The sequence below is a fragment of the Oryzias latipes genome, chromosome 12 (assembly GCF_053564925.1).
Source record: "Oryzias latipes strain Hd-rR chromosome 12, Olatipes_Hd-rR_3.1".
In the NCBI taxonomy this organism is placed as follows: Eukaryota; Metazoa; Chordata; class Actinopteri; order Beloniformes; family Adrianichthyidae; genus Oryzias; species Oryzias latipes.
This window is the reverse complement of record NC_136248.1, coordinates 13,861,771-13,877,606: the sequence shown is the minus strand read 5'-3', so window position 1 is coordinate 13,877,606 and position 15,836 is coordinate 13,861,771. Positions and strand designations below refer to the sequence as shown.

At 40.0% G+C, this 15,836-nt stretch overlaps 1 protein-coding gene and 1 long non-coding RNA gene across 3 annotated transcripts in view; one reads left to right on the top strand and one right to left on the bottom strand.

Annotated features, from left to right (window-relative positions):
* grin3a (glutamate receptor, ionotropic, N-methyl-D-aspartate 3A) overlaps positions 1 to 15,836 on the bottom strand; it is an 81,328-nt gene that overhangs the window by 21,888 nt on the left and 43,604 nt on the right. Inside the window, exons 3-9 of the mRNA XM_011481947.4 lie at positions 14,998 to 15,667; positions 13,383 to 13,766; positions 12,788 to 12,933; positions 9,590 to 9,705; positions 8,260 to 8,411; positions 6,070 to 6,231; positions 3,073 to 3,143 (exon numbers count right to left, since the gene is read on the bottom strand). Coding sequence (XP_011480249.2) covers positions 3,073 to 3,143; positions 6,070 to 6,231; positions 8,260 to 8,411; positions 9,590 to 9,705; positions 12,788 to 12,933; positions 13,383 to 13,766; positions 14,998 to 15,667 — 1,701 coding nt within the window. The remainder of the gene's footprint in view (positions 1 to 3,072; positions 3,144 to 6,069; positions 6,232 to 8,259; positions 8,412 to 9,589; positions 9,706 to 12,787; positions 12,934 to 13,382; positions 13,767 to 14,997; positions 15,668 to 15,836) is intronic.
* LOC144996545 (uncharacterized) lies at positions 12,812 to 13,578 on the top strand. Of its 2 annotated transcripts, none has more exons than XR_013659467.1 (3): positions 12,812 to 12,944; positions 13,141 to 13,287; positions 13,439 to 13,578. It is a non-coding gene; the product is annotated as an uncharacterized LOC144996545 (long non-coding RNA). The 2 variants fall into 2 exon arrangements; XR_013659468.1 differs by having other exon boundaries at positions 13,407 to 13,539.

Below are 15,836 nucleotides of genomic sequence, written 5' to 3'. Positions count from 1 at the left end.
CCAACGTGCACGTGATCGCCGCTACATTATGATGAAGCTTTCAAGTTAAAAGCAATCGTTAAAAGCAGCGTAAAAAAGTCCACCGTCACCAACGGGTTTGGAAAAGCCGGTTTGCTGCGTGACGGAGAGAACAGCGCATGGAGTGAATGTACACTCCATTTACGGTTTCTAAGGAAACCGTAAAAGCGGAATTTTGCTTTGAAAAACTCACAGCCTCCGTGTGAGCTGGAGACATCTTCTCCTGCTGATTGAGCTGCGGGGCCGATGGCAGTCTGATGGCTCCCACACGTAACAACGCACCCGCCCCTCATACACAAAACGTACAGTTTTAAGTCCGATTGCTCTGCACAGAAACGATTTGCTCCATCCACCGGCGCAACGGGGACGAAGTGCTCCTCCTTGAAGCCGCGCTGGCCAGAGGTGTCGGAGTAGATAGGAAGGGGAGACAAGGAGCGCGCGGGGCGGGAGCGCAGAGGCGTCCGCGGAGTGCAGAGGCTTCTGAATTCTGACGCACGCGCCGCACTGAGGCGCGCGTATCGCGCCGAGGCGCGCGCTTTTCAGTCGCCGCTGCTGTATTTTACCGTTGTGTTTTCTAACCAGTCCTGTTACTCCCATAACGCTGCCGCGACACAAGCGGAAGGAGAGCTTTTCCCGTTCACCCCTCCATGCACTGCTGCTACTACTAATTCTTAAACACGTACAACAGAATGGCGAGCCGGGCGTTGGCCCCGCCTTTAGCCCCTAAGACTCATGGGAAATGTGGAATCGCGGATGTAAATTTCCTCATTATAACTGAGGGATGTAATGTTGATTATATGGTTACTGTTTGTAATTTTATGTTAGATACCTAGATTGTCAATAAGTAAAAAAAAAAAATGAAATAAAAACACCATAACTGAGGGACTTGTGAACAGAATATAGGTCCATGCTGTTTGTCAGATGTCGATACACTCAAATACGTGACCCAGAGGCAAAGGTGGCACCACCCACAATGTGCTAATGAACTGCACTCACTCTGGGATGCTGGGCGTGATCTGTCAGGATGACAATTTCGGCTATCACATGCGCGGCTTGTACTCTGACGCGGCTTGTACTCTGATGCGGCTTGTGTATGTATAAAAGCAGTCAAACACGAGAATATGGGTGGGTGCGGCTTGTAATCGGGTGCGCTTTGTAGTCCGGAATTTACGGTAATTCTTTTAGGCCTAAAATTTAGTTTTCAAATTCTTACATTTTTTTCCACTTACACCCATGTAAAAAACAATAATTGAAAACCATGTTTGGCCTTACTTTTTGAGTCCATCCTTCTCCACAAAAAGCTCCACGTGTAGCGGTGTTGGACTGTGTTTTAATGTTCCGTGTCACTGATAAGTTTGGGAGTAAGCGTCGTCACAGTAATGGTTATTTGACGGGTACCAGTCTGTTTCTACAAGCTGCATACAAAGTTAAGTGTTACTGTTAATATCTTAACGCAGCTAACGTGAAGGGGTGTCAGACCATGTTTTTTTATGTGTTACTATTAAGGCCGGGAGTTAGCGCGGTTAGCGCAGTCATAGTTCAGCGCACCCTACTGATGACATAAGTTTGAGAATAGACCATTCATTGACGGTGCATTTTTTAACCCCTATACTGCAGAAAATCCAGTAGTCCTAATATGAAAGTGACTCTTATCACAGCTGTTATAAGCAGAGCAGAAAAGGCGTGCGGTTTGACATGAGTTTTGTTGCAGTTTGGTTGAACACAATCAGATCAGACTATTTTAATTGGCAACAAAAGAAAATTTAATGGGATCACACACGCTGATCTGAATTCCCCAGACTTTTGACTTTTAACTTTTGTCCATATCCCTGTTAATGTTAGGAAGTAAAACACTAAGGGTTCTGTCTTGAGTAGTAATCACAGCCAGTTTAATGTTAATCCATGTACCTCATTTGGGTGAATGTCGACTGTAATGTACTGTAAGAGTGGGGGGTTGATACTGATATCCTCTGGCTTATTGCGTGCTTTCTTAGTGACACGGATCCATAAAGGCCAGGAGGAGATCTAGTATGCCGAATGTGAAGATGATGGAATGTCAGCGCAGTGCCTGCTAAGTAGACGTTGGAAACAGCAAGTCAAGTTTCTGCAACACACTGACGATACAGTGGTGATCATTTCTGACTCCTGGACAGCATGCGGGAATGATGCAAAGGAGACTGATTGAATGTGTGTAATTATCCAGGAGCAGGCAGTCTGTCCTCATTACCACTGACATTCCTCACATAAACTGGTCTCCATAATCATTGCGTGTATTTATTCCGATTTTTAAAGGCCTCACCTCAGTATCCCAGAGTTGGCTGCATTAGATGTAAGTAGAAAACTGTATTTTATGCGTTTAACTGAATTGCTTCGCCCACTTAATATTATAGGTCGCAGAATGTGTAAGATAAAGAGCTGGTCGTCGAGAAAAGTGGCTAAGTGTCACGCTTCAGTGTAGCCGTAAAGATTGATGCCATAAATCTGGACGTGGGGTCATTCTGGCGACGTTTAAAAAGAAACTAGAAGAAGTCTTCTGGACGTACTGCATCTCCCATTCACTGTTCCTAACAATACTGTGTGATGTCAGCATGACATTATTTCATCAATTTCCCCTCACAGATAATTGCCTTCCAACAGAATGAACACTCTATTTAATTTCTTATTAAACAGCGTTCTCTTAACTGCCATTCCGATGTTAATTGATGTCACATTTTCTCAATTCAGAAATTGGCCAATGGGGCTTTCGAGTTTGCCAAACTGGCTTCTTCTCAAAATTGCTCCAGTGCATTTTTTGAGTGCATGAATGTCAGATTATACGCCCCATATTTGATTTAAAACTACATTCCAAAGTTCAGCATGACATCTCTCTTCATTAAAATCAGTATTCTTGTTTTTTCCGTGAGCTTCAGGACGCCATTTTCAAAGCATAGGATTGTAAGACGACAACAGTAATTGTGACTTTACAAAAACAGTCTTTCTTTTTGCTGTGTATTTTTAAAAAAAATCAGAGTGAAGCTTAACCCAGCCTAATTAAGTCTGTAATAAACACATTACCTTTTTTCAGGCTTGGAAACTGTTGGTAGTTTGTCATCAGCGAAGACGGAGTTGAGGGCTCGGTGTAATCTCTGGAAAACAAGCAGCATATTTGTTTTGCAGTTGGTAACATATAAGGATTTATTCACTTTTTGTCATTGCTGTTTGTGGTTAACAGCAACAGAAAAATCAACACTGCTATAAAAAATGCTAATTTTAAGTTTTTTAAGCTTTGCTGGAAACTTAAACATTTCAAAGACCAACATTCTCTGAAGTAATCTGATCATTTAAGTTTCAGTATAAACAACAGTGATTTTCACTGCTACCAACAATTCCAACGTGGATAATAATAGTTGTTTAAAGGTTAGCAGTGAGCTTACAACAATGTTAGCTCACTAGGATTTAGCAGCTTTAGCTATGGCTAAGAAAACAACATTAGCCTTTAGATGGCACCCAATCAACAAAACTACAATTCGGTTTTCCTTTTAGAGTTATTCCAACATGAAAATGTAATTTTTGAAGATACAAATTCCATTCAGGTTTTTTCTTACACCACCAATTTACAATCAATGATCTCTCAACCCCTCAAAGCAGAAGACAAGAAAAAAAAGCCAAACCAAGCAGAGTTAATTACAATTTTTCTTATGCATTTAGTACAGATTGTTTAAATGAGGTTATATTCACTTCATTAATCATCATTCCAAGGAAATCTTAACTGTATTTTAATGGCAGACTATAAGTGATCAACGGATCACATCAAAGATTTCCTGTAATCTAATATTTTGAGCAAGCAATTTGCAACAAGGGGGGTTTCCCTTTAAAGCAGTCTTTTCAAACTGTGGGGTGCAAACCCCCGTTTACGGAGGAGTGTAAGGGGTGAGCATTAAGTGGAAGATGCAGACGCAGTAAGTCTAGAAAATCTATTTTCATTTAAAATGTTCCAATGGAAATTAATGCGATAACATTTTTTGAGGATTTCTAATCCATTATTTTTATCAAGGTATGTGTCCTAAAACAACGAATCATGGTCAGAAAATGTGACAGCATGCACCTCCGTCTGGGATTTTTAAAGATTTTAAAAGAAAATGAAAAAGGGGGATCTCATATTTATAACTGGGAGGTGTTATGCTGCCTGACTGAATCAGATCTCTGCTCTGGTCACTGCAGATTCTACTGCTGCTGTGCTAAATGTGCTCTAAAGTACATTATAGTGCCAATGTGCAGTTTTGAATTTGTTGCTTTTAGAATTTTAACTTTAAGCGCCTGAAACAGAACTAAATGTTGAGTGCAGACTAGGGAATACAGTGAGGGGAAGAAGTGCATGTCAGTCACCAATTCTGCAAGTATTTCCCTTAAAAAGATGAGAAAGGTCTGTAATGTTCATCATGGGTACAGTAAACTTTAATAATGTCACAGAATGTAAAAATAATAATTCAGTTTATCCCACTGTACGAATTTTTTTTTAAAGATTTTATTTGTTAATGGTGCAGAAAAATTATATTTGGATAATAACACAAGTTTATCCTAATGCTAATGTAACCCTGGTTGGCAATGACAGATCCAACATTTCTTGTTCTATTGTAAATCTTTAGCTGCTGTTTTGGTCCATTTTGGTCCATTCTTCCATGCAGATCTTCTCAAGAGCTAAACTATTTTGGTACTGTTGCTGGCCAACACAAACTTTCAACAGATTCTGTATTGGCTTGAGATTCAGAGACTGACTAGACCATTCCAGAATCCTGACATGCTTTTTACGTAACCTTTTCTTTGCTGCTTGAGTGATGTGGAAGATCCAGCCAACCATGTCTCTTAAATACTCTCACTATTTTGCAAGATAGCAGCCACAAAGCATAATGCCCCCCCCTTATGATTCGCAGTGTGTATGGTATCATGGGGTGTAACTCAGCATTCTTTCATCTCCCAACAGTCTTCTTCCACTTTCGGCTTCTCCCATCAGGGGTCGCCACAGCGAACGAGTCGCATGGTAAATTTGGCAATGTTTTACGCCGGATGCCCTTCCTGACGCAACCTTCTCAAACCGGGCTTGGAACCGGCAGAGGTAGAGAAGGGAACAGGGAGCAGCCCGGAGTCGAACCCGGGTTTCACGGACGGAAGGCGCCGCAAACCAGCACGAGCTAAACTGGCTCAGTGAATCATCTTTATACCAAATAATTCCATTCCATTTTTGGGTCTGGACATGTTCTGGATTAATCAGGGGGACTTTTGGAGCATTTCAGGGTTTGAATGCATGACAAAGTTGTCTGTTGCTACACTAATCATTGTTACTTTTGTCCCAGCTCTCTTCAGGTCATTGGCCAGTTCCACACTGTTCTCAGGGTTATTGTTACCCCTCCTGTACAGGTAACAGGAGGAGAAAAGAAGAACAACAGAAACCTCTTATCTTTTAAAGTAGGGCGACTTGGACTAAGTTCCTGACAAATCTGGCAAAAATCTCTATTTATGCGCATATCGTTTCAGTAAAGTCAAGTTTTCATAATTTGTCACAATTTTATCCAGGGGTTTGTGTAGGAACAGCTTTTTTTAAAGGGGGGGCGTGACATCAAGTAATTGGAACCATTGATTTAAAGGAAGAAACTTCCAGCAGAACCACACTCAATCAAAGAGACCACTGACTTTGATCTGTTGGGGTCTGAGAGGACAGAAAAATGACAGACAACACTGGAACATCTGTTATAATACCCATCAGTTCTTAAACTAAAAACTGCAACAATGAGTGACAAGGAAGGAGACAAACAAAACACAGAAACATCTGCTACCATACAATAGAGTTAGGGAAAGAGTCATTTTCCAATTGCAACAAAACAAGTAAAACGCTAATTTTTAAAAATACATCTAGTTCCATTGTGTAAAGAAATTGTAACAGACTGAATACATTAACATTAGGTTTCAAATGTTGTGCTAGATTATCAGTAAAATGCATCTCCAGGTTATCTTTTATAATGTTATTCACAATTCACTTAATTATTCTGGTCAAAAGGTATTTTTTCCAATCCTCACCTGACTTGTGTGCAACCAGTATTTAGAACGAGGCTCCTTAACCCTCGGGATCACCAGCTTGTACACGATGTGTTCCGCTAATGTGGTCAGAAGAGATAAGGCCACACCCACACATAGCATCACGAACAGACCAGAGAAATGCTTTATGCCCATCTGGAGCGTCTGCGATGACAGAGTGAGATCGGGACAGACGAAGCAGAATATGAGAGGAGGGTTACATTAAAATGAAACGACAGAACAACAGTCACATGGCACATGTCAGCTGGTTTAGCCTGAGGCATGGACTCAACAACCTTTTCGGTTGCTGACAACTACTGCAGAGATGTTTTGATTCTGGTTTTAAGCAAAAACTGACTCAAATCCATTCATTTGCCAATTGTTAAAGCTTCCGACATTGTAACACTGAACTAACAGCTTTCTTTGCTGTTGAATGTTTTCAGTCCCTTTCCAGTTTCCATAATAATAATGCAATCAATGCCTTTTTTGGTCATCTGTCAGAGGCCCTGAGGTGACTGATGGGTATCGACATCTGCATGTTGGATAATTTGGTTCTTCCAGATGTTAGTGTTGGAAAAAAAATGTCTTGACAGAAACATTAAATACAAATACCGGATCTGTCAGTTTGCACCTGCAAAGGTTGAACCAGGTAGAAGTGAAAAAATGGAGCAAATTCTGTTCCTCTGTGCTTCTTCTTTTCTTGTTAATCACCTCATAGCTTTTTTTTTAAATTAAATGTAAGACATGGTTCATTTAGATTCAACACAAAAAGTTGCATTTCTATTTGAAAAAACTCAGAAAATAACAAATTCTTTAAAGAGGGGGAAAAATGGGAAGACATTTATCAAAATCAAAATGTTCCCAATAATAAAAAACACACTTAAATTTAAGCTGCAAATGGGATTCTCTTCAAACGAGAAGCCCTATATAATAAAAAAGAAGTTCCTTTAGAACTGCAAAATAAAATAAATGAGATTATTATGTCCTAGTTTTCTTTATTAGCCAATAAATTCATTAAAGTAAAATATTTGTTCTTTCTGCAGCCATGACGTTTCTTTTAGGAATGCGTATTTTGCTAAATTTGGAATAGTTCACAAAACCTAAGCATCTAAGTGATTGGACTATAAGCAGAAACATGACATAACATCCTGCAGTAATATAAAAAAGCTAAAATTCTGAAGTGGGAGAACTGCATTAGTTACATGCACAGGAAGACTTTGTGGACACCATGCACTTTAGCATCATTGTCAAAGAGCTCAATAAAAAGCAGAACTTAAGTTTCTCTTAAACACATAACCTTTGCAAAGCTTGTTAAACTCATAATTTTAATCCATTCAATGACAATTTAGTTCTACATAATGTTACACGAGGCAATTTTATTGCTAGATAGTTCAATGTGTCTTTATTGGTATTGATTCTCTTAAAACTTCTGCCAGAGAGATGAACCACCTCGTGCAGTATAACCTGCTATCGACAGAAATACTGAGGTTATAATTAATGTTAAGAGATATACAGAGGATGAAATTATGGATTGTCTTCCTCTACTGGTGTAGGTGGACCTGAGAGAAAAGCTCAAGAATGTTCACAAAGAGGTTTAAATGTTTCCCAATATTAATATTGTTTAGTATATTTGTTTAAGATAAAATGATCTTATTTTCTGAACATAACTGCAGCAAAATCCATGTCTGCTGTACATATAAAGTTCATAAACTTTAGATTAAGTTTAAAAAAAAACTCCTTAAAAATCTGACGATGTTAACACAAATGTAAAATAAAATGCAATAAAGAACAACCAGCACTTTTTCTGTTTATTCTGAGCAAGATGCCATTTTTCAAGGCTCTGAAATAACAAATCAGTGATGGCGACCAGAAAAGCCAATTGCTAGGTAACAGCAGAACAGCACAGACAATAGGACTCAGATTGCTAGGACTGCAGTTACAGGGACACTGCTTGTTTCGCAGTGTGGGGGTCAGAAGGCAGACTCAGTATCAGAAAACAGCAATTTTTCTACAAAATGGTTGAGGAGTTCAAGGAAAGAGTTTCACCAGGAAGCAGTTTTCAAATCCCAATCCTCAGTTTAAAGAAAATCAAAGGTAAAATCCGGTATTTTCCGGGGTTGACTGGAATGACAGCTCATTTCTGCAAACAAAAAGCAATCCGATTTTCTGCAGTTTCTTGACGCCACCACCCACCTCCGTCACAGCAAAGCTCCGCTTCCCACAGGGCACAACCTTGTACCATTTGTCATGCAGCATGTCCATGAAGCCGTCTGACTTGTACTGACTGACCAACTCTGAGAAGTTGGAGGTGAGCGGGGAGTTCTGAGGGAGGCCAATGCCGTAACCTGTAAGTGAACACAAAACAGAGCGTGATTGATAGAAAACAGCCTGTCTGCTAAACGTCCTTGCAATTTTGATTTTTTTTTGTTTTTAAGAAATGTAAAACACCTCCAGATGACCAAACGTGCCAGAAAAATGTGACAAATTCTGGAATAGCCAATTACAAAAGTACCTTGCCTACACCGATTGATTTGTATTACATCCTGGAGGCTTAAGAGTGCATTAAGTAATTAACAAACAGCACTGGAATCCAGGACTGTGGTGGCCTGTAATGGAAGCAACCGCCAAGGGAACATTCTCACAGTGGGAGGAAGAGGTTTGCTAAATGGACAAGAGATTAACTGTGGACAGTGGCGAATGTAAGCTTTTGAAAGCCCAAAGATTAACTGCAGAGCAAATGTTGAGTGATTGATAGTGTCAAATTTAGGGCTGTGCTGAGGCGCCCATCACCATTCAGGCAGAGAGGCTATGTAGTTACAATTCAAAAGCAGTTTGTGCACAGACTGATGCCAACTTGAATGTAGTTCTACTTCACATACAAGTAGAACTACATTTAAGCTACAATAAATATGTTGAACAACTTGTCGATAAGTATTTCTAAAACTGAAAATTTTGGGATGGCAAGAAAATATGTATATGTAATATATCTATCTTTCATTTAGACTTTTTTTCATGTCAAAAGGGGTAAAGTTATGGACCCCAGAACATGACAGAAAAATAATATTAAATTTTTTTCTTAATTTAGCATTTTGTGCGCACAAGGTACAAATTTGTGTGCAATAAAATGCTAATTTGTGGCCAAAAAATAATAATTTGTGCAGACAAATTTATTGAATTTTTTTTTTTTGTGGCATTTCCAGTGCTCCGTATAAATTAAATAGAAATCTGGCTTAAAGCTCACAGTTAAGACTCAGGGTGGAGTTGGTGTTTCATCACACCATGAAATTTTGAAATATTTTCCTTTGAGAAAGTTCTTTGAAAAAAAGGAAGTGTGTATATATATATATATATATATATATATATATATATATATATATATGTCTTTGGCAAAACAGCTGAAATATATTTGACACTGTTTTGATCTTTTGTCTTGCGATCCCTTGAACTCACCTTGAGAAAAGTTCTGTTGTGTTTTTTTTCATAAACGGCTTTGCATTAAATTAGATGAATCCAGCAGGCCTACCTTCAATTGCAAAGGGTTTCCCAACTGTCAGAGTTTTGCAGTCTGCATCTATGGAGACCTCATAGTCCAGCAGGGCTTTGTCCATGATGAAGGCGTCCAGTTTCTGTGGGTCTGCCCTGTAATTGCCAAATAAAAGCATATAATATCAATCTGTTGCTGATTAAGAGGTGTATGGTTATGTCAGTAATTGATAAATGTTCGCTTTGTGATGTCAACAACAATCATGTGTGTGTTCCAATACATTCAAAATGATTAAATACCACATAATGATCCAATAGCAATAAGAGCTGAGAAAAAAGCAGACAATTAGCTAAGCTTATTTTTAATCTTTTATATCTGTCACTGGCAGCAAAGACAAAATTCTTTCTGCAATACTTCCTTCTTGCTCCACCTTTTAGTGAATTTTTTACCACAAACTCAAAAACTCACCAAAATGTATACACAGCTAGTACCCGATGAAAATGAATTTTGGGCTTGGTGAATGACCCTCCCCCAAGAAATAATGTTCAAAAAGAAAAAGAAAAAAGGTTGCTATGAAGATAAAACCACCAGAAAAAACGCCATTTGAAAAAAAAAAAAATGTCTTTTTTTTTTAAAGCATTTTTCACATGCAGCTCAAATCAGGCTAGCAAGGACCGAAGGGAAGAGTGGAGCAGCCGCTCAGCCAGTGAGGGCGGGTCAGTAGGAGGTGATGGGGCCCAGCGAGGGTGAGGACTGGTAATGCCTGCGCGCTATACAATGCTGATCGCTGCTTTTTGACTTTACGGAAAAAGCAACTCATCTTTAGAAATGACATGTAAATGATTCAACTGTTTTCTCCCAGCCGCCACCTCATTTGAACCGTACATCTCTTTCCATTTGGCCTTGTCTGGATTCCTCTAATTCTTTGGTTGGCGAGGCGCCTCTAAAAGCACTGCCTGTCAACACGCTTCACCAATTTATTTGTATTCCTTACAAGTCACTTGTATAAAGGGAAGATATTAAGTCACAACACTCTCAGTGTGGCTTTTGCAAATCAATTCTAAAAGGCTTTTGTTGAAAGTTAAAACCTACTGGAATATGAACGCTGCAAAGACTTTTTTGCCAGCTTGATTGTGTGTTTTGCTTTTGATCAAGGACGGCGTTCCAGAGTCTGGACCTCACAGAGTCACACCTTTCATTTCTACAGGTTGAACAGACTGTAGTTTTAAGCCTTTGTCTCATGTAAATTGTGGTCATTTAATGTATAATTGATGACTGCCTAATTTCCACAATCAATCAATAATTATTCGTCAAAGTAGATGGGAAAAAAAACAAACATTTGACTGGATTTATCTGTGAGAAGTCATGACTCTGTGTTTAAATAACCTCCTTTTCTGGGACACTCATATCAAAGATTCCATTTATGACTCATTCTTTTTTCTCCATGCAAACTGAGCGGCTGCAGGTAAGGTTTACAGGTGAGGATCATGAATGCAACACATTGGACAGCCAAATGTAGGCCAAGAATCTAGTCTGTCTATGCAACTTTATTAACAAGAAAAAAAACAAAATTCTTAACGATTCTAAAAACTAACAGTAAAGCCTTTCAGGTTTGCTCCACCCATCTCAACAAAATGGTTTGAATTGAACATTTGTCAATAAACCCATCAAAAAGAGAAGCACTTTTCTTTTGAAGCTTTTCAAAATAAAAGTGGCACACTAGCATTCATGTTAATCTAAAATACAGCTTTTGTTGCTCCATCAAAATTTGGTTTGGGTTTATGGTTACCTAAGCAAAATCTTCGTTAAATCAACTCAAGCGCATTTGAAAACGCGGGTCTGTGCCATTATTCTGTTAATTGCATGCTTTCATGGGAAACACAGGTATTGTTTGCAGGGCTCAAAGCTATATTCTATAATTGTTATCTGCAATTTGGCTTTTTTTAAACTCTGCATTCAGTTAATTCAAGGGATGGAAATTATTCAACCTTTGAAAAATATAAAATCAACATTAATTGACCTAAAGATAAAAAACTTTTTAACTATTACAACAAGATGTGTTCTTTGATGAACCAAAGAGTCTAAGGCTGAGTCAGCAACAATATGCAGGACTTTGTCATTGTAAAATCTAATCTATGTGAACTATAAAAAATGCACTGTGACTGTTGCTAATGACCAACCAGGAAAGAAAAGTAGAGACCAAAGGATGTAGGATTTTGGCTAATATGCAATAATTTAGACGTGGGTTAATCAACTTTCACTTCCAATACAATACTTCCTTAAAACATTATTTTTTGTTGTCATGCATCACTGCTTCTTTACAAACCTCACAAACATCCAATCTATCAACCATCTGTGAGAGTTTCAAATATTTCTAAGCGGTTACATGTGGAAGTTTGTTGTGTGTCCAAGTATATTTTAGACTTTATGTGCAAGACGGATCAACAGAAATTTGAAAAACAGCTGCTGCTGGTAATTACTTTTCGATGCATTCATCTGTTAATAATAATCATATTGTGGCAACATCACAAATACGATCTTTTTCAAACTGCAATCTTTTGTCTGCTCCTGATTCACAACGATTTAAATAATGAAATAGTTTAAATAATTTAAATAAAGAAATAGTTTGATATTTTTTATGTATGTCCTCCATCATCAGAAAAATGCCACAGGAAGCTGTTAAAAACATAAAAAAACAGAGTATTTTATTCCTTGTATAGAATTCTCAAAGATAATAACCTTTCTTAAGGTGACCTTGATCTCAACAATCAATTTGTTTTTCTAACCAACTAAAAACAACAAAAAGGTGAAAAAATGAATAAAACTTGTTCCCTTTTTTTTTCTTGTTTTGCTTCGCTGGAGCCTTCCAGGTGGCTTTTCTCACTACTTTCTGCGCTGCTTCTCCAGGATGCTGGCTGAATGCTGAAGCAGCTTTGGGTGACAGCGGTGGTAGAGTAAAGAGGAAGGTAGGAGCTGCATGCAAACAGACTGGGTAGTGGAGGAGAGTGACAGCCATAAGTATAAATATTTTTCTCCCTTTTTCTGAGAAAAGCAGCTTCACTTGAACCAGTAGTATTCCTTTTTGTAAAGTCCAATTGACATTTTTAAAATAAAATAGAAAATCACATTTCTAGAATCGATTACAGAAACCGAGTTATTCTAAAACAAGTTTTAATGGCCTGAAATGAACATTTCTGTGTTATCAACAGAGTGTGTGTGACCTGTTTGTTGTCTTACTTAAGGTTGTGGATGCCGTCCGGAGTTGCTGGAACGTTATATCTTCTCATGTACTCGTGCATTTCAGGGAAACTCTTCTTGACATAGTCTTCTGCACTGCTTTCTCTCACTGTGGCAAAGCGAAATCCCTGAGAGGGATGGTGCAACTGCAAAAGAGGTGCGGTCATGGGAAAAACTGCCATAATGATGTCATTTTGAGTTCTTAATTGTCTCTTTGATTTAAATCTACACATACATATTGTGTCATTTGCCACAATGATTGCATACATCATTTTTTTCTCATCTCTGTATAAGGTCTTTCACCCTCTCACACGTAAACGCTTTGACTGACCCTTTACTGCCTTGCTCTATAGAACTTCAACTCATAGATTGTGAAGGGCAGCGCTCCAGCCTTCAACTCTGCACTTCCTCTTCAGTCACAACCCATTACTCGGGCATTCTTTGAATTCAGAGTATCGACAAGAATAATTACCAACCTGACCCCAATTAGCCTTACAGTGGTGAGTAATTATTCAATCTCTGCACAAAAGCACAAGCAAACATGTGAGATGGGGGGCCATGTTGCAAATGAGGAAACAAGAGTGCTTTTATTTACCTTTGGGTCGTGTATTCCTGACAGTTGCTCATAGGTTTTCTCCCCGACCATGACAGCCGCCAGGTTAGCAGTGTACGTGGACAAACAGAACAGACAGAAGATGGCCCAGAGGTTCATCAGCAGGCGGCCGGTCCAGCACTTTGGGGGCTTGATGGCGACGGTTCGTCCAAAGAGGATGGCGTAGCACACGTTGAGCGCCGAGGAAAAAGAGAAGACTCTGTTGCGGTTGCGCCCGCGCGGGGTCATCCCAAAGGGGCTGTGCCACTCGTACAGGGTGAGGAAGATGGCGGTGACGTGGAGGGACACGAAAATGCCCAGCCACATGGACCAGTGGAGGGGCCACATGAACGCGCCGATGGGTGCAGCCGTGTCGCGGGTACGAACCTGAAGGACACGCAGGGTTGGAAACACGACAAATATAATACTGAGTGTGAAAGACCAGGAGGAAATCACCTCCAAACACGACTTTGGGATGTAGTATGCTACATTTACACCAATTGCAATTTGTGTGTCAAATGAGCATCTTCTGCCTCTCTTTTGACGCACATCAAATACACAGCTGGATGCTTATCCATAATTGTGTTAGTAAATGTGACAATCTAGAGCCGTGTGGGAGGAGCTACAGTCAAATGTTTTTAGCCTCATCGCTACAGGGAAGCATTGACTGTATATCAGTATATTTCATCCAGTCAATGGATGGACGATTCAAATGAGGTTGAGAGGTCAGGTTTATTTATTTTGGAGAACTCTACAAAAGTTATCATGTCTTTATGAGACCTTTCAGAGACTCTTCCAGTACGATGAAGTTCACCATCTGTTGCAGGAACTGCATCAGAATCACAGACGCTTTCAGCAGCACTCTGTCTCTCTGTGACCCACAACTTGCTGTCCTGCATTAATTCAAGGAAATAAAAAATTAAAATAAAAGAAAAAAATTGAGGATGCTTTTATTATTGATGCAAATGAGAAAAAAAATATCATAAAGTTCAGGAGAACAAATGGCGATGATAAGGTTCTCCTCTATGTTGTTTTTGGATGTCATCAAAGCTAAGTTCCTGATTGGTTCATGCAAAATGATTGCCAAAGTTCAGGTTTTTGAACTTTGGAAACATTGTGGTGGAATGCCTAAAATGTCCTGCTGCCAGACCGCATCGTGCCTGAAGTGCAAAATGCACCGCAGGACCTATGACTGCGTCTGTACGGGGACTTAGCATTCAAAGTAGACACTCCACATTCGGTGAGAGCTTCACAGACAAAGAGTTGGTATAAGAACAAGCAGAATATACTTGTGGGACTTTTCTTCAAAGAAAAAGGGGTGAGTGACGACTACCTTCACTGCCTCCTTTAGCTGGGGGTACAAACTACAGCAACTGGAATGACAAAGTCAACTTACAAGGCTGCACACCTGCTGGACCGGCCACACATTGGAGATTGCATTAGAGTCCAATAAGCCAAAGCTTGCAGTAATAAAACTCTGACATATTGATAGTGACCAGCAGCATACCAAGCAGAGCGAGCTGAGGGGAGGTCAGTGAAAAACATCAAAGGGGACCAGGCCAACGAGTGACAAAACTGAGAAGGGAAAGAAAATAAGACTGAAGGCAGCATGACTGACCAGAATTCCCAGGCTGGTGGAGAAGAAGGGGGAGGTGAAGTCAATGACTTGGCTCCTGGCTGAATTGATGCTAAAGGACGTCACTGCGAGATGGGCGGCACCACTTAGCAGATCGCCAACCAAACCCGTCCAGCGACCATTTTTGAATCCTCCGTATTTCCCATCGCCCACAATGTAGAGGTCGAAAGTGAAGCCCATGTCCTCTCCCAGTTTCTCCAGCAGGTCTATACAGTATCCATAACAGCATTTCTTCAAGTGCGTGGGGACAGATCCATTCCGTCGTCCGAGGTTCTGGAAAAGGCCTTCTAAAACTGAGGATTCATTGGTTAGCGGGTCCAGGCACAACTGCCCCGCTGGGCACAATCCGTCCCCATCCACCTCGCGGGTGAACACAAACGGATGCTCCACCAGCGTCACCACCCGCATGTGCAACTTTGCATACCGCCGCCAGTCTCCTCCGATTCTCGACCCAGGGTGACTTTGCCAGCCCCCCTGGTCCATCAGGACTCTCCCTCTTCGCCAACGTCCCAAGCGGGTCCAGGTTGGTTGGCCAAGGGGGTCCAGCTGGAGAGACCAGATGTAGTGATGAGCCTCTGAGATGAGAATCTGGGCCTGACTCTCTCTGGATATAAAACCACTCTGGCCTTCAAATGTTGTGTTGGCCAGAAATCTGTCGGGACAAAAAACAAGCAAATCAGATGGGAGACGGGAGCAAACAGAAAAAAAGATCAAACAGATGCCATTTTTAAATAATTCATTTTTAACAAATTAAACTCCTTTATATTTATGTTGACCTTCATTTAACTGCTGTAAAAAAAATATTACATCTTTTTAAAAAA